Here is a 20,638-nt window from a genome sequence, read left to right as displayed (position 1 = left end):
GCTGTGGGATGGGTCTGAATCAACTTGGTGGTGCTGAGCAGGCGCTTGGCACTGCAGGTCAAGTGGAGTGCTCTGTGTCAGGGGAATAAGCCCAGAGTGGCTCTGTTTGTGTGAAGTTATCCCCGCTTTGCATGGAAAAAAACCCCGAGGCAGAACTCGTCCTGTTGTATTTGGCAGCAGCGCTCAGCATCTTCTGCCTTTTACAGATGTTAATTGCTAAAGTAGAAAAGAAGTGAGCCTTCTGTAAGCAAAGAGGATTCCTCATGTATTTCCATGTTGCCTTCTCGCTGCTGCTGCAGGTGTTCCTGCTCAACAGAGGAGTTACTGAGACGCCCTTCAGCGTGGTCTCTCCGGAGAGAGCTCTGGGCTCCTGCTTCACCTTTGGCCCCCGGGAGGGCATGCTTTTGCCTTTTGATCATCAGGCCATCTGGATCTCCTTCAATGCCAGTGTCGTGGGGCAGTTCACAGAGGAATTCCAGTTCAATGTGAAGGGATCCCCTGAGCCTCTGACGCTGACTGTGAGGTGAGGAGGGTTCTAGGAGCTTGGCGGCCACATTTGTAGCTCTCTCTGGGTAGTCATCTCCCACCTGCCTCATTTGCTGATGGAGCAGAGAAAGAAAAGGCTTGTCTGAGGTCTTGATCTTGGCTCTCATCCTGGCATCCCCACACTAGGAGCCCACACTAACCTTGACTCCAGTTTGACGCTGACTCCTTGCGACCGCAGCAGCAAATGAAGTGGAATTGTCAGCAAGAGGGAGCCATGGAATAGGTTGGGTTGAACACACCATTTGCTGTGGTCCTTGATTTTGAGCTGAGAGGCAGAGCTGGCATTGGTTGGCATCAACCATGAAATAAATTAATGGGTGCTGTGCAGCTTCACGTGGTGATTCATGTGGATGTTGGTGAGTCCTGGAGTTTGGAGCCTTCAAGTCTGCTGAATTTAAGGGCGGGTGAGGAGATGCGGTGTGTTCAGGTTCCGTTATGCCTGCAACTACTTGAAAGGAGGATGGAGCCAGGAGGTGGCTGGTCTCTTTTCCCAAGTAACAAGGGAAAGGACAAGAGGAAACGGCCTCAGTGTGTGCAGGGCAGATTTAGACTTGATGTTAGGAACAGTTTCTCCCCGAAAGGGTGGTCAGGCATTAGAAGAGGCTGCCCCGGGCAGTGGTGGAGTCACCATCCCTGGAAGTGTTCCCAAACCGTGTAGACGAGGCCCTTAGTGACATGGATTAGTGGTGGGCTTGGCAGCGCTGGGGTGACAGTTGGACTTGATGATCTTAAAGGTCTTTTCCAGCGTAGATGATTTGACGATTCTGTGTTGGGTGGTTTAAGACGTGTTGCTCTTGGATGGGTCAGCTGGTGCCCTGGTGGTTGGCTGATGTTTTCCTCCAAGATTCAACTGTCCGCTCTGTTGAGCTGTTGCGGCTCTTGTCAAGGGATGTTTGGGGCTCCCCCGGCTTCGTGTCTCAAAGTCCTGCCCCCATAACGCTTGCGTGGATCAAGATCTTCTGAGCAAGGTGTTCCTGTACTCCATGGGAAGAGCGGTTCCAGCTAAGAAATGCCAAAGCAGGAAAGCTGTGGCTGGGAAGGGTAGTTACATTGAGTGTGCTTTACTGGGGACACCCCTGTGTCCAACACATTACAGATGGGGAAACTGAGGCACGCAGCCATCACTTGTTTGGTGTCCTTCCTCAGGCCATCAACAACTTGGGGGCATACCCTGCATGACACTGTGCCCCAAGCCCCACAAGCAGCTATGGGCTGCTGACCGCTTTGCTTTGGCTGCCTCCCGTCCACCTGGATGCTGTGCTGAGCATGAGGGTGAGGGCTTGATTTGAAACCCCCTGAGGTTCTCAGGCTGGCTTTTACCCACCGGAACGGTAAGGAAAGCTGAAGGCTTTGCAGTTCTCTTTAACCGAGGCCATGTCTCCTCTGCCTTTGTCCTCACAGTGGCTGTGTCACTGGGCCGGCATTTCATTTCAATGTATCGTCCCTCCGCTTCGGTGAAGTCTCCTTTGGTGAGTGTGCCCTGGGCTTGGGCTGCAGGGTGGGAGGTCTGAGCCTTACCCAGATGGAGCACTTGTCCAGGACAGCATTGTCACTTGTGTTCCTCCATAGCCACCTTCAGCATGTCAAAACCAGGACTGCCAGCTGCTAGGCAGTATTTTGCCATCATGAGATCAAACAGAACCAGACAGAATGGCACAGAGCCAATTGAATGGTTCAAATAGAACAGAAGGAGTAGAAAGTCAGTGTTCTCTGGTGTCCCTCACAGTCAGTCCAGCCCCAATCTGCCAGTCCTCAGCAACAGAATGACTGTGAAAGTCTTTCTTGTCCGCGGCCAACTGGAGAAGGGAGTTGAAGGCAAGTTGTAGGTGCCCTGGGTGAATTTTGCTGTTGTGAGGCAAGGGCACCATTTACCCACCTGACCGTTAGCGTGAGAAATCAATTAGTGCTGTGAGGCCAACTCGTTGTCAGCTCCCAGGTAACATGGCCAAGCAGTAGCTCCGCATTGGGCGCCCATGTCTTCAGACATGGGCTCCTCCTTCCCCACCAAAAGCCCAGCTCTGCTGACAGAGCTGGCGGCTGTGCACCCAGAGCTTCTCCACTGAGATGCAGATTCTGGTTCTCCACCTCAGTCTCGCAAAGGACTTCTCACTGAGATGGTCTCAAGTTTAAACGTGAACTCAACCCCCCAGATCAGCTGCGATTGTCTCAGTGGCTTCCATTATGGAAAGCAAGTACCAAAGCTGAAGCCATGTCAGCCTTTGTGGGGTAATGAAAGGCGGTGTGCAGCATGGCCGTTTGTCCCCGCTCCTTCGGGAGGGTGAGACACAGGTCCTGCTTGTTCTTGAGCAAGCATCAGGTTTGCCTCCAGTGAAGTGGGCCGTGAGCTGCCACAGGCTCGGTCTCGATTGTCCCAAACCAGGAGATGCACCGAGGTTCCTGTCTGGAGAAGCTGCTTCAGAGTGCTCTGCATCATGCTGTGGCTGCCAATTTCATCTTTCCTTTCCTTTCCTGGATCATCTCTTTGATGGCAGCATACTGCTTTTATCTCTCGAAAACTGTGGGAGTGTTTGTGGAGTTCACAGGGACTTTTCTGGACTGACTTTTGAGAGTAAATGTTCTGGATGCACCGTCACGGTTGAGAAGGAATTGGTGCTGGTCTGGGGGAGGTGAGAGCTCCTCACAGTTAGAGACACCTGTGTCAGAGTGGCATTTCTGTGTGACAAGCGTAAAAGGGACCGTAATTGACGACGACTTCCCCACAGAGCTTCTCAATCAGCTGTAATTGCCATTGAAAGGAGGCAAACTCCAAGCGCAGTTTTATCAGCGCAGGATGTCCACCCCAGGAATCACGGGATAATAAACTCCTGTTGTGTCCTTTTCCCAGGCTTTCCTCGCACCCTGTGCTGCCGCCTCACTAACACTTCCTCGGTGCCCTTCAACTTCAACCTTCGCATTCCTGGGGACGGCTCGGGAGCACCCAGCGTGACCAGTTTTGCTCAGGTGTCAGACAGCACTGGTCCGTCGTGGAGAAAGCGAGCCCCAGGTGCCAAGAAGCCAGCTGAATTTACTATCAGGCCCTGCACAGGGACCATCTGTGCCAAGGGACACTTGGATATCCAGGTACGCGAAGAGTCCAGCCCTGTGTGCTTCAGAGGTGGAGCTGGAGCTTCGGTGGCGTTGAGGGGGCTTTAGCACTGCTGGCTCTGAGCATCCTGCGAGTGAGAGTTGGGCACTAGTGTTGGGCTCTACATCTGCCCTGGCAACGCAAAGCGCATTCGGTAATTCAGGTATTGTCCAAAGACTTCTGTTACTGCCAGAGACTGTGCCCTACACATGAACCAGCAGAAGAATTAAAGGCAAACATCACAGAATCCTAGCCTGTTTTGGGTTGGAAGGGACCTTACAGCTCATCCAGTTCCAGCCCCCTGCCATGGGCAGGGACACCTTCCACCAGACTTGGAAACTGGCAGCGTGTGACAGGATGGACCCAAGTGCTTCCATGGTTGGGGACAGTCGCAGGGATCTTTCAATTGCTCGTGGAGATTTCAGCGTCTCGTGTCTGGCTTTGACCAGAGCCAAGCACTGAGCAGAGAAGACGATCCTTATTTCTGTCCAGTGAGAGTTCAGCTGCCTCTTTCACACAGCTGATGTTTGCCCGGTGCTGCAGCGCCAGGACTGTGTCTGAGAAAGCAGACTTTTCTCACGTGCGTTGCGCTCCCCCACGACTAGGTGAAAACCTCTGATAGGCCGTTTTAGATCCATCTGGTAGCCAACTGTGCAGTTACACTCCCCAGCAGGACTCACCACAGTTACTCAGAGCCATGCCGATGCTGTAGCCCCTGCTCTAAGTAACTGCCTGGTTTGGGTTCAGCTTAGAGGTGCTGAGAAGACCCCTGAGCCTGGGGCGATTGTTGCCTTGGAGGCGCTGTCACCTGGGGCTTCACGGAGGAGCTTTCTGTGCTGCTTCTTTGCAGAAGTGCTACCGGGGCGAGCTGCAGATCCAGATTTGCCAGAGCAGCCAACGCCTGCGGGTGCCGGTCCTGGGATGTGGTCTGCAGCCACGGCTGGAGTTGAGCCCCGCAGAGCTCGAGCTGGGACCGCTGCTGCCACAGAGCCATGGGGAAGAGGGGACGGTGGTGGTGAAGAACCCCTGTGGGGTTTACTCACTGGAGTTTGACCAGCAGCACCTTGCTGAGGAGCAGGTGAGGGGGAAGGTCTGTGCACGCTCCTGGAGATTCCCAGCGCTCCAGCATTCCCAGGCTTGTGCCAGGGAGACGGGGGCAGCGCGCAGGGCAAAGCCCGGCGGCATCCCAGGGTTAGCCGGCTCTGCTGGCAGGCTGTGGAGGGACTCGGATAATCCCTGCCACTGGGGGGAAAGAATATGGGAGGGGATGGCTCGTCTGGGGAGTCTGTTCACGTGGTGAAGGTCCAGAAACTCATGCTGTCTGTGGTTTCTCTTCCCTCTGTGCGCAGCTCCTACGGACACCTAAAGACGACAACAGCCACAACAGCTTGTTGCTGCCTCCGTGTGCCCCGGCTGAGAAGCTGACTGTTGAGGCCCAAGGAAGGGGCATAGAAATGAAGGTGAGATGAAATCTAAATGCTAAAAGTGCAGGTGGCAACCAGCATGGTTTTCTCATTTCCTCATCTCTTCCCCAGCCTACCATGGTTTGTGTTTCTGCCACGAGAGCGGCAGAAAACCTCTTCTCCTTCTTTCCTTTGGCTTGATATCAATCCCTACTGCCTCAGGTTGACGTTGTGCATCCACCAGGAAAGGTGGTGAAGCTAGGAAACATCTGCATTGGGCAGACGGTGAAGAAGATCGTCACCATAGCCAACAAGAGCGCAGGCCCTCTCGCCTTTAAGCTCAGAGTCACATCCACCGTGCCAGAGTTGCAGGAAGCTGGGGTAAGTGCCATTCCTTCTCTGCAGAGCACTTTAGTGTGCCTGCAGGGAGCGATGAGCTGCTGTGGGTGGGAGGTAGTAGCTAATGACAGCTGTGGGCTGCCCTGGCTGCCTGTGCCTGCCCCGTCCTCCCTGCTGGCACTGCTCTGCCAGCAGATGCTTGCAGTGTGAACGCTTCAGCTGAGCTGGGTGCCAGGACTCCCCGAGAGCCACAAGTGAGAAGGCGGCACAATTCCTCTAACCTGTTTAGACGCATAGGTCAGGATGCAGCCGCATATTTTAGATCTGGAAAGGCGAGGGAGGTGAATCTTGAAAGAGGGAGGGTTACAGCTCTGTTGGAACTTCCATGAAAGCTTTAGAAGGCAGAGGTGACCTCACCGTGACCAGGTGGACACATGGCAGAAAACACCTTTGGTATTACCTAGGAATACCTACGAGGGAATGAGTGGGACTGGGTCAGTGTTGGTGTGGACAGAAGAGGAATTGGAAGCCTCTTCCCTGAGTCTGGTGAGGGAGGCTCCGCAGCTGGCTTGCCAGATGAAATAGTCTCCACTCATCTCTTCGGGTAGGTTCTGTGCTTGAAGCCCAGCAAGGAGCTAAAGCTGAAGGCCAGAGGAGACACCTGCAAAGTGGAGGTGACCTTCTCCCCGAAGCGCCGCATGCAGCCGTTCAGCGGGGAAGTGCTGCTGGAGTGCCGCGGGCTGGTGCGCTCCCTCTTTGCGGTGCGGGGCTCCTGCCAGGGCAGCCTCGTGAGCTTGGACCAGGACCAGCTCAGCTTTGGAGCCGTGGTGCGGCAGAGCTACACGTGCCGGCGCGTCGTCATGCGGAACGCGGGCAACACAGGAGTCAGGTAAAGCAGGACCCCCCCGCCTCTCTGAGGGCTGATTGCTTGGATGAGGCTTGTGAGGAGCCGTAGTGTGCCCAGATAGCTCCTCTCTGCTTCTCCATCCCGCTGGAGAGTCGTGCAGCCATGGCCGTGCAGTCAGGCCCTGGCAGTTAGCAAGGGGGTACGAGCAAAAGCTCATTTAGAGATGGGTGCAGTGGGTCCTGCCCAGCCTGAAGCCTTATTGCCAGGTGGCTCAGCATCAGGCCTGAGATGTGGTGGGAAAGCCCACCAGAGACGGAGAGCCTCACGCTGAGACTTACCCTGCCTTGACAGCTCCCCGTGGCTAATCCTTCTTTCCTGTCCTTGTGCTTTCCTTGGCAAGGTTTTTGTGGGACGTGGAGAGCTTCCAGCCGGACTTTTCTATCAGCCCCACGAAGGGTTACATCAGGCCAGGGGTGGATGTCCCCTTCGTTGTGACCTTCCGCCCCTCGAAGCTGAGCCAGGCTGTCCAGTACGAGGGGCTGCGGTGCTTCATCCCGGGCAGCGAGGCGCTCCGCCTTACGCTATCAGGATCCTGCGTGGAGGCCCCTGGCACCAGAGAGGTAACGCAGCAGGGACAGGATGGGCCCCTGGACCCCAGCATTTGCGCCACATCTCTCCCAGGGCAGGAACTGAAGGACACTTGCGAGCGCAGACTCGCTTGTGCCGGGGTATCCCAGAGAGAAAGTGCTGGGCAGGACTGCCAGAGTTCCTGAGCCCTGTCATTGCCTTTCTCCCCTGTTCGAGGTGTTGCTCCTCCAGTGAGCAGCTCGGTTGTCCTGGCTCTGCACTGCAGCACCCGTGCCGTGGGAGCACCCTGCCGGGCTCTCCTGAGACCCTCCCCACAGAGCCACCCCGCTGTATCCCAGCACTGCACCCGCAGCCACACTTCTGCCCCGTGCCGGGCCAGGGGAGGGCATTCAGCAGTAGGAAGGGGCAAGGCATCTGCATCCAGCCCCTGGGAGGGGGTAGCTTGGGAGCAGTTGGCTCTTGCTCCCAAAGAGAGCATGGAGCTCCTCTTCATCCTGCCCATGAAGGAAGGGGCTGTGTGGCTGCAGATCTGTCCTTGCACAGCAGTTTCCTTTCAGGACTCCCCTGAAGTTTCCTTTCACCCAGCATGCGAAAGGCTTGTTCTGCTCCCTTCTTCAAGAACAACCAGCTTGATTTACTCCAAAAGCTGTGGCCAAAGTGTAATTTTTGCATGTGACAAGGAAAAGCTGCTCCCTGTGCTCCAGGTCCTGGTGTAGAGCCAGCGTGAGAAGAGTGGCAAGGATTGTGGGTACGACCCAGCAGCCTCTGTGCTCCTCTGTTACAGACCCTGACTTTCAGCTGCAATGTGCGTGAGAAGCAGAGCCAGACCATCCTCCTGTCGAACCCGAGCAGCGAGGCCTGGACCCTGAAGCCCATTGTTGAGGGGAAATACTGGAAAGGGCCTGAATTTATCCATCTGGAGGCCAGGCAAAAAGAAAAGGCCTACCAGGTCACCTACAGACCCCTAACCATGAGCTGTGGGAACAAGAAGCATCAGGTAGGTGAGCTGTGCCAGCGTGCTGACCCTCGTGGCATGACCCTCGTAGGTCACTCTCCTTTGGGCAGGAGGTTGGCCGAGATGACCTTTGGAGGCCCTGTCCAAGCTGAAGGTGTCCTGTGCTCTCTGTTGGAAGCTGGGTTTTGTGGTGGCTGGGGGCCAGGCACGGGCAAAGGGCAGATGGGAAGTCGGGACTGAGCGCCAAACGTGTTGGAGCAGCTAACGTAAAAAGCCAGGCTTTCTGCAGGCCAAGAAATGAAGTTTGTTCTGCGTAGCTCCGGGTCGCTGCTTGTGGCAGCCCAGGGGGCTCAGAGACCCCCATGCTCAGCGCACGGGCTGCACAGGCTCTCCAAGCCCCGGGCACAACCACTTCTGCCAGCAGCACCTGGCTGGTGTCCTTCTGCAGCTTGCAGGGAGCAAGAAGGGCAAAGCTGCCCTGCAGTTTGTCAGTGCCGTCCTGGCCGTGAGCAGGCAGGTGGGAAACGAGAGAGATCTCTTGAGGGTCATGCAGGAGCTTTGGGAGGAGCCCTTCCTGCAGGTCTCAGGCTGGGCACATGGGGGTGACTGGCCCCTCTGCAATGTTTTCTGTGCCAGGCCAGCAACAAGCTCCTAAATCCAAGGGGTCAGTTCAGAAGGGCTCTGTGGTGCTGGAGCTGCCGGGTCCTTGTCGCGCTCCTTGTCCCGCTCCAGCTGGCCTTACAGTGGGCCAGGTCAGAGATTTCTGGCCTCAAGTCTCCAGGGTGCTCAGCAGATCTGTGCCCTTAGGGTCGCACGTGCTCAGCATCTCTTTAACGTACAGCCTGCGTGAGGAGTCTTGCAGCTTTCAGCTGCTGTGGAGGCAGAGGCAGGTGTCTGGGATCCACGGGCACCCAGAATGAGCATGGATATGAGCTTTCCATGGCCCATGTCTGGGGGGCCCCTGTTGTGCCAGCTTACAGGCTGCTCTCTGGTCAGCGCTGTTGGGGCTAAGGCCAGCAGGACTGAGGCAATGGAGCTCATCAGGGACGGCCACCCCCTGCCCACGGCTGTCCCTGCGTGAGCACAGGCTGGCAGGGACATGCCCAAGGTGAGTGGGGCCAGTAAGGGAGTGTTGGGATGTGCAGAGCAGCTCTGCTGCAGGGCCCGTGTTTCCTTGCTTTGCCCAGAGATGATGCCTCTGTGTCCTGTAGCTGTGCCGTGTCCTGTGGGCCACGCACCCGCTCACAAGCAGCTCAGAGCAGGTGCGACGCTGGCGTCTGTCTCCTCCTGCGCGGGACGGGGCTGCAGTCACAGCTCTGCCAGCTGGACGTGCTGAAAGCTGCCTCAGTGAGAGCCTCAGGCATGGGACTGTCCAGGGGTGCTCCAGAGCCGACTTGTCCTATTCGTTGTCTGTAGGGCTCCATCTTCTTCCCCCTGCCGGACGGGACAGGCTTACGCTACCAGCTGGAAGGAACTGCTGAAGCCCCCAGGTGTTCAGGGGCCATTTCCCGGCAGGTTCCGTGCAGGAATTCCCACACGGAGCTCATCCCTGTGTCCAACTGGCTGCAGAGACCACAGAGGTGAGTCCAGCCCAGGGAGTCTGGCCTCATGAGCAATCCCTGCAGCAGCACAAGGCAGGAAGCTTCCAATGCCTGGAAGCTCCTTCCTGAAAGCTTTTCCCTCTCCTTGGCCGTGTCTGGCCATACCCACGTTCTGCCTGTGCAGAGCCATCCTGGAGGGCTTTCCTCCAAGGGGGGTGAGAGCTGGCGCCCTGTGCCCGAGGCACTGAGGATGAGAGGGGCTGTATTGTACCCCCGCAGGATGGGTATCCTATGGGAGTCCTTCCTGTTGACCTTCACTGCGTCCTTCTCACCCGCAGGTTCCTGGTGGTTATTGACATGCTCAAACCAGAGAACCTGGAAAGCAGTTCTGTGCTGCAGGGGTGTTCATACATCGACGTGCCGAGCTCTGCGAAGAAGGACTACCAGCTCACCTTCTTCTCCTACAAAGAAGGAGTCTACAGGGCAAAGGTGAGTGAGGACACTGGTCTGCAGGGCCCTTCAAGGAGCTGTTGGCTCACCGAGAAGCTACACGCCTGTTTTCATACCTCCACGTGCACGGGTCCTATGAAATACCACAGGTGCTTTCTCTGGTCTTGCACTCCTCCTCGCTGGGTGCTCATAGCCATTCCTGGAAGCAGGGCGCTGAGCTCGGTGGGCTCTTCCGGGTCTGTTTTCATGTGTGGAATGAGCAGCACTTCCCTTTCTGTCTGATTCAGGTGACCTTCCTCAACGAGACAACCGGAGAGTACTTGTTCCACATGGTGACTTTCAAGGTGATGGCTTCGGGACCCATCGGCACTGTCGAAATGAGCACCGCCGTTCGGCAGAGAGTGTCCTCCACCGTCAAGGTGGACAACCCTCTGCCTGTCCCGGTGACGTTTGCCATCAACTGCAAAGTGCCAGGCGTCAGCGTTCCACAGCACTTTACTGTTCCTGCACAGTCAAAGGTAGGAGCAAAGCTCCTGCGGCTCACTCTGCTCTCCCTACTCGTGGCCGGAGGGGGGGCTCTTGGAGGGTGATGCCTGAAAGGAGCCATGTGGGGCCTCTTTCCGTGGTGGCAGCTCCCTGCCGATGATGTAGAGAGGGAGCAGTGTGCGAGAATATCCCCAGTGGGAATCATCCTGCGCTGGTGGAGTCTGCCCTGCTGGCCCCTGTAACACGCCGCCACTGGGCGTCACGTGGCAGGTCCTTGTGCCATGTGCCCCTCAATTAATGTGTTGCTTCCAGGTGCGAGTGGCTGCAGGACAAGCCTGATCCCGCGGCCAGGTTGTCTGCAGCCTGCATTGACAGGAGGTGGTGTGTGCCCTGGGGGAGCACAGGGGCTTTTTAGGGTGGGCAGCTTCTGGCATCATGCTGGAGGGCTCTGAGCTGTTGGGATCTGTCCCTGAGTGAACCGTCCCCCAGAAGGAGCAAGGCTGTGCCCGAGAGAGAGGGAGTCAGAGCGGGGAAGGCAGCCCAGCCTTCAAGCGCTGCCTGAGCAGAGCAGGGACCAGCTGCCCCCTTCTCAGGCACACATGTTCCCTGCCTGTGCCTGACGCCGTGGCTTTTTCCTTCCTTCCTCCCAGGCGGATCTTGTCTTGGAGTATCAGCCCCTGAAAACGGGTGAGAGCACCGGGCACCTGGTGCTCCAGAGCAGCGACTTGGGCTCTCTGTCTTACAACCTGCAGCTGAAAGCCACCTCGAGCAGGCCAGAGAAGCCCGTGTATTTCCGCACCACGCTGGGCTCCCGTCAGACCATCACCACCAAAATCCGGAATTTTGCCCAGCAGGAGACCGAGTACCTCCTACAGGTGAGCCCGGGCTGCCGGGGCTCTGGCTGGGAGGCAGCTCCTCTGGCCAGCACCAGCCCTCTCCACCAAGGGGTCCGAGTGCCTCTGGCGTGGCCTGGCAGAGCCAGGGTGGCCATGTGAGCCCAGGGGCCTTCCCACTAGTGTGGGCTTGTCCTCCCTTGCGGGCCCGTGTCTGCTGCCCTGGTTGGAGCTGCTTTTGCAGGCCCCGTGGTGCCTGGGCTTGCTTCCCGCTTGCAGCCCAGGTCTGGCAGTCTTGGGGCTTGGGTGCAGGGTTGTCCCTGCTGGGCACGTTTGCACACTTCTCGTGCCCGTTCACCGCAGGCACTCACCAGGGCTATGGTCTGGGTGGGACGGGCCAGGGCCAGGGGACCATCGTGTTCTTCCCGAGGCGCTGGCTCTGCTGTTGTGACCAACCCCCCATGGTCTCTTGTCTCCTCTGCGCAGACCGACTGTGCCGACTTCCAGACGGCAAAATCCATCAGTGCGGCACCCGCCAGCGCTGGGGGCTCGGAGCTGAACGTGGAAGTGACCTTTGAGCCCTGCCACCTGGGCAAAGCCAAGGCCACGCTGCAGCTCAGCTCTGCACTGGGCGGGCAGTACTGCATCCCACTCATCGGCCTTGCGCTGCCCCCTGAACCCCAGGGTTCCTTTCTCATCCCAGCCGGCGGAACCACCTCCATCTCCTTCAGGAACGTCTTCCCGAGGGCCACGGCGTTCCAGTATGCCGTAAAGCACCCGGCCTTCAGCGTCAGGGCCCCGGAGATGCTGCGCGCCAAGAGCAGCACCACCATCACCGTCTCCTTCACGGGCGGCCCCGCTCCTGTCACCAGCAGGCTGGTGGTCTCTTGCCCTGGCGGCTCCTGGATCTACCACCTCCGGGGCCTGCCCTCCACCCGCAAGTGACCAGCTGCCCCTGGCCCTTCCCGCCACGTTCGTGCTCTCTGGAGCCAATAAATTTCATTTAGCATCCTCCCACACGACGTCCTTGTCTCTAAACGGGAGAGGCATGAATTTGCTGGATGCACAGCCGGTGGACAAGGAATTGGCTGGATGACTGCACACAGAGAGTCGCGGTCAATGGCTCAATGTGTAAACGGTGACCAGTGACGAATGGTGTCCGTCAGGGGTCGGTGTTGGGGCAGACCCTGTTCAACATCTTTGTCGCTGACACAGACAGTGGGATCGAGCACCCTCAGCAAGCTTGCAGACGACACCAAGCTGTGTGGTGCAGCCGGCGCGCTGGAGGGAAGGGATGGCATCCAGAGGGACCTGCACATGCTGGAGAGGTGGCCAGCCTCATGAAGTTCAGCAAAGCCGAGTGCAGGCTCCTGCCCCTGGGTCAGGGCAATCCCAGGCACAGCTACAGGCTGCGCAGAGAAGTGATTCAGAGCAGCGTGAGGAGAAGGACCTGGGGGTTGGAACATGAGGCGCTTCAGCGTGCGCTTGAGCCCGGAAACCCCCTGTGTCCTGGGCTGTATCACCAAGAGCATGACCAGCAGGTCAAGGGAGGTGATCCTGCTCCTCTGCTCTCATGAGACCCCCACTGGGAGCACAGTGTACAGTTCTGGTGTCCTCAACAGAAGGACATGGAGCTGTTGGAGCAAATCCAGAGGAGGGCCACGAGGATGCTAAGGGGGATGGAGCAGCTCCTGTACAAAGACAGGCTGAGAAAGCTGGGGCTGTTCAGCGTGGAGAAGGGAAGGCGGGGTGGAGACCTCATAGCAGCCTTCCAGTATCTGAAGGGGGCCTACCAGCATGCTGGGGAGGGACTCTTGATCAGGGACTGTATCAAGAGGACAAGGGGTGATGGGCTTAAAGTGAAACAGAGGAAGTTCAGGTTAGCTAGAAGGAAGAAATTCTTCACTGTGCGGATGGTGGGGCACTGGCACAGGTTGCCCAAAGCAGTGGTGAATGCTCCATCCCTGGCAGTGATCAAGGCCAGGTTGGACGGGGCTTGAGCACCATGGTCTTGTGTGAGGTGTCCCTGCCTGTGACAGGGTGTTGGAACTAGGGGATCTTAAGGTCCTTTCCAATCCAAACCGTTCTGCGATTCTGTTATTCTCTAAGATTCTTTGGGGAAGCATGGTTAAGACTTCAGTCGGTTCCACTTAAAGGTAAAAATTTGAGAATGAAGACCTTAGGCCCAGTGTAGGAGAGGATCTGGTTCAAGACCGTCTTAAGAACCTGAACGTGCACAAGTCCATGGAACCTGATGGAATCCATCCGCGGGTCCTGAAGGAGCTGGCGAATGACGTTGCTAAGCTACTGGCCATCATATTTGAAAAATAATGGCAGCCAGGTGAAGTTCCCGACGACTGGAAAACGGGAAATATAACCCCCATTTTCAAGAAGGGGAAAATGGAAGACGCGGGGAATTACAGAGCAGTGAGTCTCACCTCTGTGCCTGGTAAAATCATGGAGCACATTCTCCTGGACAGCATGCTAAGGCACATGAAAAACAACAAGGTGCTTGGTGACAGCCAGCATGGCTTCACTAAGGGGAAATCCTGCCTGACCAATGTGGTGGCCTTCTATGATGGGGCTACAGAATTGATGGACAAGGGTAAAGCAGTTGATGTCATCTACCTGGACTTGTGCAAAGCGTTTGACACTGTCCCACACGACATCCTTCTCTCTGAATTGGAGAGATACCAATTTGATGGATGGACCACTCGGTGGATAAAGAACTGGCTGGACGGCCGCACGCAAAGAGTTGTGCTCAATGGCTCGATGTCCGGCTGGAGACCGGTAACGAGTGGTGTCCCTCAGGGAGCGGTGTTGGGACCGGTCTTATTCAACATCTTTGTCGCTGACATGGACAGTGGGCTTGAGTGCGCCCTCAGCAAGTTTGCCAGTGACACCAAGCTGTGTGGTCCGGTTGATATGCTGGAGGGAAGGGATGCCATCCAGAGGGACCTTGACACGCTTGTAAGGTGGGCTGATGCCAGCCTTATGAAGTTCAACCATGACAAGTGCAAGGTCCTACACCTGGGTTGGAGCAATCCCAGGCACAGCTACAGGTTGGGCAAAGAAGAGATTCAGAGCGGCCCTGCAGAGAAGGACTTGGGGGTGCTGGTCGATGAAAAAATGAACATGAGCCGGCAGTGTGCGCTCGCAGCCCAGAAAGCCAACCGTATCCTGGGCTGCATCAAAAGGAGCGAGACCAGCAGGTCGAAAGAGGTGATCCTGCCCCTCTACTCTGCTCTTGTGAGACCTCACCTGGAGTATTGTGTGCAGTTCTGGTGTCCTCAACATAAAGAGGACATGGAACTGCTGGAACAAGTCCAGAGGAGGGCCACGAGGATGATCAGGGGACTGGAGCGCCTCCCGTATGAAGATAGGCTGAGCAAGTTGGCGCTGTTCAGCGTGGAGAAGAGAAGGCTGCGTGGGGACCTAATAGCAGCCTTCCAGTACCTGAAGGGGGCCTATAGGGATGCTGGGGAGGGACTCTTCATCAGGGACTGTAGTGACAGCACAAGGGGTAAGGGGTTAAAACTTAAACAGGGGAAGTTTAGATTGGATGTAAGGAGGAAATTCTTTCCTGTTAGGGTGGTGAGACACTGGAATGGGTTGCCCAGGGAGGTTGTGAGTGCTCGATCCCTGGCGGTGTTCGAGGCCAGGTTGGATGAAGCCTTGCGTGGGATGGTTTAGTGTGAGGTGTCCCTGGCCATGGCAGGGGGGTTGGAACTAGATGATCTTGAGGTCCTTTCCAACCCTAACTATTCTATGATTCTATGATTCTATGACCCTGGAAGGGAGCTTGGGCTGTCTCGGCGTTGGCTGGCAGTTGAAGGTTATGAAGGAAATAGCAGGAAGCTCTACTAGTGGGCTCCTATTAATGATGTCAGCTGTGGTAGAGCTTTTGTAAGGGGTTTCCTTTAGTTAGAGAGCTTCTGCCTTGGTGCCTTCAGCACACAGGGGTGTCACGCCTGAGGTGTCTTTGCCTGAGCTCTCCAGTTTCCAGCTGGATTCGTGGCTGGACATGGTGCGGGACATGTTTTGGAGTGTTTCCAGAGGCTGGCTGCCTGGAGAGCCAGTTAGCACTCGGGGCTCATATCCTCCCTGCCTGTGTTGTAAAGGCCCAGATGATGAGTGTTGGTTTCAAAGTGAGGGCTCCACGTTCCCCGCCAGGCAGGTGTGAGGATTTGCTTTGCCTGTGGCCCCGAGTCTCATGGGAAGCTTTTGTTTCTGGCAAACGCTGTGCTGCAAACGTGTGAAGCTCCTGGCAGCTGAGATGCCCCGGGCAGTTGGGTGGCCTTGTGTGGTGCGTGTGCCCGTGTGCGCAGGCTTAATGGGTACAAAGTCATCGACGGGCGCTCACCAGGGACAGCAACAGGGGTCACCCCAAAGGCAGGCTGGCCATGGCCCTGGTGTGGCGGGGCTCCTCGTGGGCCAGCAAAGTAGGAATTAAATGGTTGCTTTGTAGTCAGTGCGGAAGCTTTTTTCTTTCCTGCTGAAGCAGAGAAATTCTTGGCTCATCTGCGGTGTCTCCAGCAATTTATGTGTCGCTCACGGAGCGTGACCAAATGCTGCTGTAAGGTGCACTTTAGCCCTGGTGCAGGGCTTCACTGCGGGGGAGACATTGAAGGCGTAGGGGGGCTGCAGGGATCCGCAAGGCTGTAGCTTTAGCAAGGCCCTGCGGTGGCCGTGGAAGCCACGTGTGGCCCTCGCCTGTTGTGACGTACAGGGGAGCTGCTGCTGTTAAAGGCGAGCAGCAGCCGTGGCCCAGTGAGAGCAGGAGTTGCTGAGCCGCTGAGGCAGGAGCAGGCTTGAGCTACTGTCAGGCTCTGAGCTCTGCTTCCTCGAGGCGCTGGTGAAACCCTGCCCTAGCTGGCAAAGCCAGAGCGTTGAGGAGAGGGGCTGGGCAGCCCAGGTGCCAGCCCTGTCCTTTGCTGCCCAGGTTCCCCTGGCTGTTGGCAGCCCAGCAGCAGTTAGCTGCTGTGCTGGTGGGCAAGAGCCACACCGAGGCGTCCCTGGGCGGCTCCTGTCCCTGCAGCTGCCCACAGCTGCCGAGCAGCGCGAGGGCATTCAGGAGCCAAGGCTGGGCCCCGCACGGAGGAATCCTCCAGGAGAAGCGTGAATCACCCGTGCTCAGGTAGCGTCTGGCCCTGGGCAGGGAGGAGGCAGCTCCGCTGGCAGCAGGGATGGGGCAGTTGTGTGATAGCCGGCAGGATTTAAACATCCCTGGGCTAAGAGCAGGGCTGGGCAGGTAGAAGGGCTTGAACGGGCTCTGAAATTGCCGTGCAACTTGCAGGGAGGGTAGAGACTTGGAGCTAGGCTGTAGGTCCTGCAGCAAAGGGAGCCTTGGCTGTCTGAGGTGGGGAGCAGGGAGCCGTGGGGTGGTGGGCTGGAGGGGTGCTGTGTCCTGGTGGCTGGTTTGTCCTGCCCCTGCAGGGAGATGTGCCCGATTGCTCCGTTGTGCTCCTTTCCTGCTCCTCTGGGAGGCTGGTCCCTGCAGGCTCTGGGGCTGTGGAAGAGCCTTGCTCCAGGGCGCGGGGGGAAGCTGCTGGGCTGGCTGGGCTGTGGAGGTTGGAAGCCCTCTGGAAATAAGTGTTGTGGGGGCGACGACAGGGTTCGTTTCAAGTGAAGTGAAATCACAGCTTGGAGAATTGGAACGAATAAGGCAGTTATTCTTAAGACCCGGTAAGAAACCACTGAAATCCAGCTTAATGCTGGATCATCCCCATTAGGTTTCTCCCTTGAAAAGGAGTTATTTCCAGCTCTAAATCCCAGCTCTTGCTGCAGCAGGTCCTCCTGTCCGTAGGGCAGTGCAGAGCTCTGGAGTTTCTTGCAAGGACAAAAGGAAACGGTAGCCTTGTTTCCTGAAGCCGTGGAGGGCCCGGCACCACAAACACGTGCAGTGCTGTCGCTGCCTTGGCAGTAAAGGAATGAAGTGATTGCCTTGCTTGCAGGGTGTGGGGAGCAGTCGAGGGGCAGGGAATGGCCATCTTTGCCTAGATGCTGTCTTGCTGTGTCCAGCAAGTGCACACAGCAGAGGTGATGTGGAGCACAGGGAAGCAGGAGGGAATATCATCCTGGATTTTACGTAGCTCTGAGCTAATTGCTCATGTGCCTTCGATGGTTTCCTGCTTTTTTCCTGCTGTGGCAGCCTGGAGTGCCTGTAGGGAGCCTGGAGTTTGGGTGTTAACAAGCGAAAATGAGGGCGTCCTTCTGCATGGAGAAATGCTCTTGGGCAGTGGGGTGATTTCCTGCCTGGAAGGAGCCGTTTTTGCCAGATAATCTTTGTAACGTGAGCCAGGCAAAGTAGCCTTGAGAAAGTATAGTTCTTAATCAGAGTCTTGAACTCTGTGCTGAGTTAGTTAGAAACATCATCAGGCTCCTTGCAGAGAGGGTGAGAAGTGCCAGTAGCGCCTGGTGCGTCTGTGTGGCTCGTGGGACTGCCCCCAGAGCAAAAGGCTGTTTTGGCTCAGGGTCTGTTTGTTGTGGGGTTTTACGTCTATGAATGGAGCCTAAATATGGTCTAATCATGAGTGAGGGTGGGGAGGCCCTGTATTCTCCGCTTAGGAAGGATGCCAGAGGCTGGAGACACAGCTGTGTCCTTTGGGTGTGCCAGGAATGGCGAGGCCCTGGCACAGGTTGCCCAGAGAAGCTGTGGCTGCCCCATCCCCGGCAGTGTTCAAGGCCAGGTTGGACGGGGCTTGGGGCAACCTGCCCTAGTGGAAGGTGTCCCTGCCCGTGGCAGGGGGTTGGAACTGGGTGAGTTTTAAGGGCCCTTCCCTGAGGTTGCGGGGTTCCAGGGTTCCATGGGTCCAGGGTTTTAAGGTTCTGGGGTTGTGGATTGTCCAACTGTTGCTTCTTCCAGGCGACCTCTGCGACATGGCCAGTGGCAAGACCCCCCGGCCCATGAGGTCCTCCAGAAGGGCGGATGGATTCCAGAGCAGAGTGGTAGCATCTCGTAATCCGAAGCTGGTCAGAGAGGCAGAAGAGTCTCTCACCACCAGGCAGAGGCTGGCCAGCCATCGGGAGATGAGGCGGCCCCGGGCTACCCAGCTTCGGGACATGGGTGAAGTCTCCCATCAAAAGGTAGCCTTTCCCTGCTCTTCTCCTTGCCGTTTGATGTGACATTTGAAGAGGGCACGTGCTTGTGGCAGCCTTGCCTCCAGCTTACCCAAGCAGCTTGGTGATGAGGTCCTGTTGTCATTTCCAACTGGTGGTGGTGGAGTTCTTTGTGCTGGGGGAAAGGCAAAAAACACATTTCTCCAATGAGCCATTGAAGTTCCTGGTCTGCACAAAGGCAGTGGAACCTCTGCTGCAGTGGGTGGGTTTTGCTGGGCAGAGAAGAGTGGATGCGCTTTGCCTGGATCAGTGTTCTCTTAGATGGATGTTCAAAGCTGCTTTTCTTGCAGGACTGCTCAGTCTAACACACAGTCCAGGTGGGTGGATGACTGAGGTAGGCTGTTGAGCAGAAAGCTGCCAGCAAGAGACCTGATGTAGCACATCGGTTACGGGTTGCCCCAGGCAGCACAGGAGGTGGGAACACGTAAGACGGGCGCCCAAATAACTGGCAGTGCTACAGCTACTGGGCTCGGCCTGAGCGTGGCTTTTGTGGAGAAGCGGGAGAGCTGCCTGTGTCTCTCGAGTGACAACAGTGCAGCTGGGAGAGGGGAGAGCAAGCAGGGAGGAATTATCTCCAAGTACTGCCTCTGCTGGGTCAGCGTTTGGTCTTTGCGTGCATTTTTCAGAGCTGCTTCTGCAGCGGTGTTCAAGAAACGAGCAGTAAGAGAATAGAGTGAAGCATCAACTTAAAGCTCGTGGGGAAAGGGGATACGAATTGCAGTCTAGCTCAAGTTGCCCCGTAATGCTGAGACTTCAGCTGAAACTTCATCCCCATCCAGCATTCACCTCATTTGTCTGTTTCCCACCTGCCCTGTTTCTTTCTTGTTGGCCTTTCCTCCCTGGTACTGGTGTCTTCCGACTGGTTTCTCGGGTCTGCATCAAAAAACCAAAAAGATATTTGGGATGCGTGGGACTCAGTCTCGCTGTCTCAGAGGGAAGTTCACCTGCAAATTGTTTCCTGTGGAGGCTCCTGGAAACTCCTGGGTTTTGCTTGGTCCCTGAGTGCTCGTGACTGTTCCAGCAAGCGTCTGGAGCTGAGGGAGCCCCTTAGCAGAGGGCTCTGCTGGAGGTGGGCGCTGCTTTGCCTTTTGGAGAAGGCAACCTGGAGAAAGAGCCTGCAAAAGAGCTTCTTAGCTTGAGGCTGCTCAACATGGTCCAGAAACGTTTTGTGAGCTGAGAGCGGAGGTGGGTGGGCTCCCATCTCCTAGTGTGAGCTGGGCAGATGCACTCACCAAGAGACTGTGTTTACTGGAGATCAGTGTGGGATCTTCATTCGTTAATCTTTCTCCCAGCAGCTGAAGCTCTCTCTGCTCTGTCTTGCATCTGCAGTTCTCAGCAGTTGGCCTGGACCAGAGGTTGTTCCAGCCGTTCCCATCCGAGGTGGTGTTTGAGAACTACGTTCCCCGCCAGTTCTACATAGCGGCGCTAGCTCTGAGGAACATCGACAGGGTAAGTGCTGGGCTGTGGAGGCTGAGCACTGGGCTGGAGGAGGAGAGCAGTGGAATTCACGTGGTGTGCAGCAGAGCAAGTTACCTGCTGCAGCGCAGCGCATCCAGAATAAAATGTCTCAGCAGCGTGATTCTGCAAGATGGGGGAAATGTTGCCATGCTGGGGATTCTGCCGCTGGTTTTGGCCGCGCACTGGTGGTAACTAAGCCAAAGGAGCTTTTTGAGCCAGCATGCTTCCCCTTGAAAGCCCTGGACTGATGGGAATGTCGAGGGCTGGGCAGTGCTTGCCTGCTGTCATGCTTTACCGCGAGTGTGCACCATGTCCCGGTGGCTCCTTGGTTAATCTTGGTTTCTGGCAGGGCATGTTTCCCTCTCTCAGCCTGTTGAGCCCCCTGTGTGCAACTCCGTGTCAAAGCACAGGGCTTGAGTTTTCTCCACTTTGTGCTGGAGTAAGTTGTAACTCCTGGCATTAGCACTCCAGGCTGGGTGTTTTGGAAGAGCAGGAGAAACAGGCTGGCTTAGCAGCAGCAGTTAAAGGGCTGGACTTGAGGTGCCACTTGAGTCTCCTGCTAAGCTTAGTTCGGTTCTGCTCAGGTGTTTCTAAGCCAGCGTGGCTGTGCGTTCTCTTTGGAGAATCCCAGTACAGGCAGGGTAATGTGCTCCTGAAGGTCTCCAACTTGAACGGGAAAGATTGTGATCCTGTTGAGATTTCCTACGAAAAATGAGCAGGGAGAAGTTGAGAAGTGGCAGCAATTTTGTTCTGCTCTGCTGTAGAGGGGGAAATGGAGACCTTTTGAATTTCAGCTGGGGAAACGTTTGCTCCAGTGAGGCATGTGCCAAGAGCAAGCTGGTGGGAAAAGACAGGAGGGAGGAAAGGGGCTGAGTTCAATGTCCTGTCGCGGAGCGCTTTCTTCCGCACAGGGATTCTCTTGGTACGTAAGAGGAAGTGTGCTGGAAGCAGAGAAAGGTGAGAAACAGGCGTAATTCAGGATCCGGTT

At 56.5% G+C, this 20,638-nt stretch overlaps 1 protein-coding gene and 1 pseudogene across 1 annotated transcript in view; both read left to right on the top strand.

Annotated features, from left to right (window-relative positions):
• The window catches only part of LOC136005850 (hydrocephalus-inducing protein-like), an 85,354-nt gene extending 82,578 nt beyond the window's left edge, over window positions 1–2,776 (top strand). Inside the window, exon 41 of the mRNA XM_065663743.1 lies at window positions 2,697–2,776. Coding sequence (XP_065519815.1) covers window positions 2,697–2,776 — 80 coding nt within the window. The remainder of the gene's footprint in view (window positions 1–2,696) is intronic.
• Window positions 2,777–2,794: 18 nt separating this feature from the next.
• LOC136005849 (hydrocephalus-inducing protein-like) overlaps window positions 2,795–20,638 on the top strand; it is a 77,552-nt pseudogene continuing 59,708 nt past the window's right edge.

The sequence above is a fragment of the Lathamus discolor genome, chromosome Z, assembly GCF_037157495.1.
Source record: "Lathamus discolor isolate bLatDis1 chromosome Z, bLatDis1.hap1, whole genome shotgun sequence".
NCBI classification, from domain to species: Eukaryota; Metazoa; Chordata; class Aves; order Psittaciformes; family Psittacidae; genus Lathamus; species Lathamus discolor.
The sequence above is the reverse complement of the archived record's forward strand: the minus strand, read 5'-3'. Positions and strand labels throughout refer to the sequence as shown.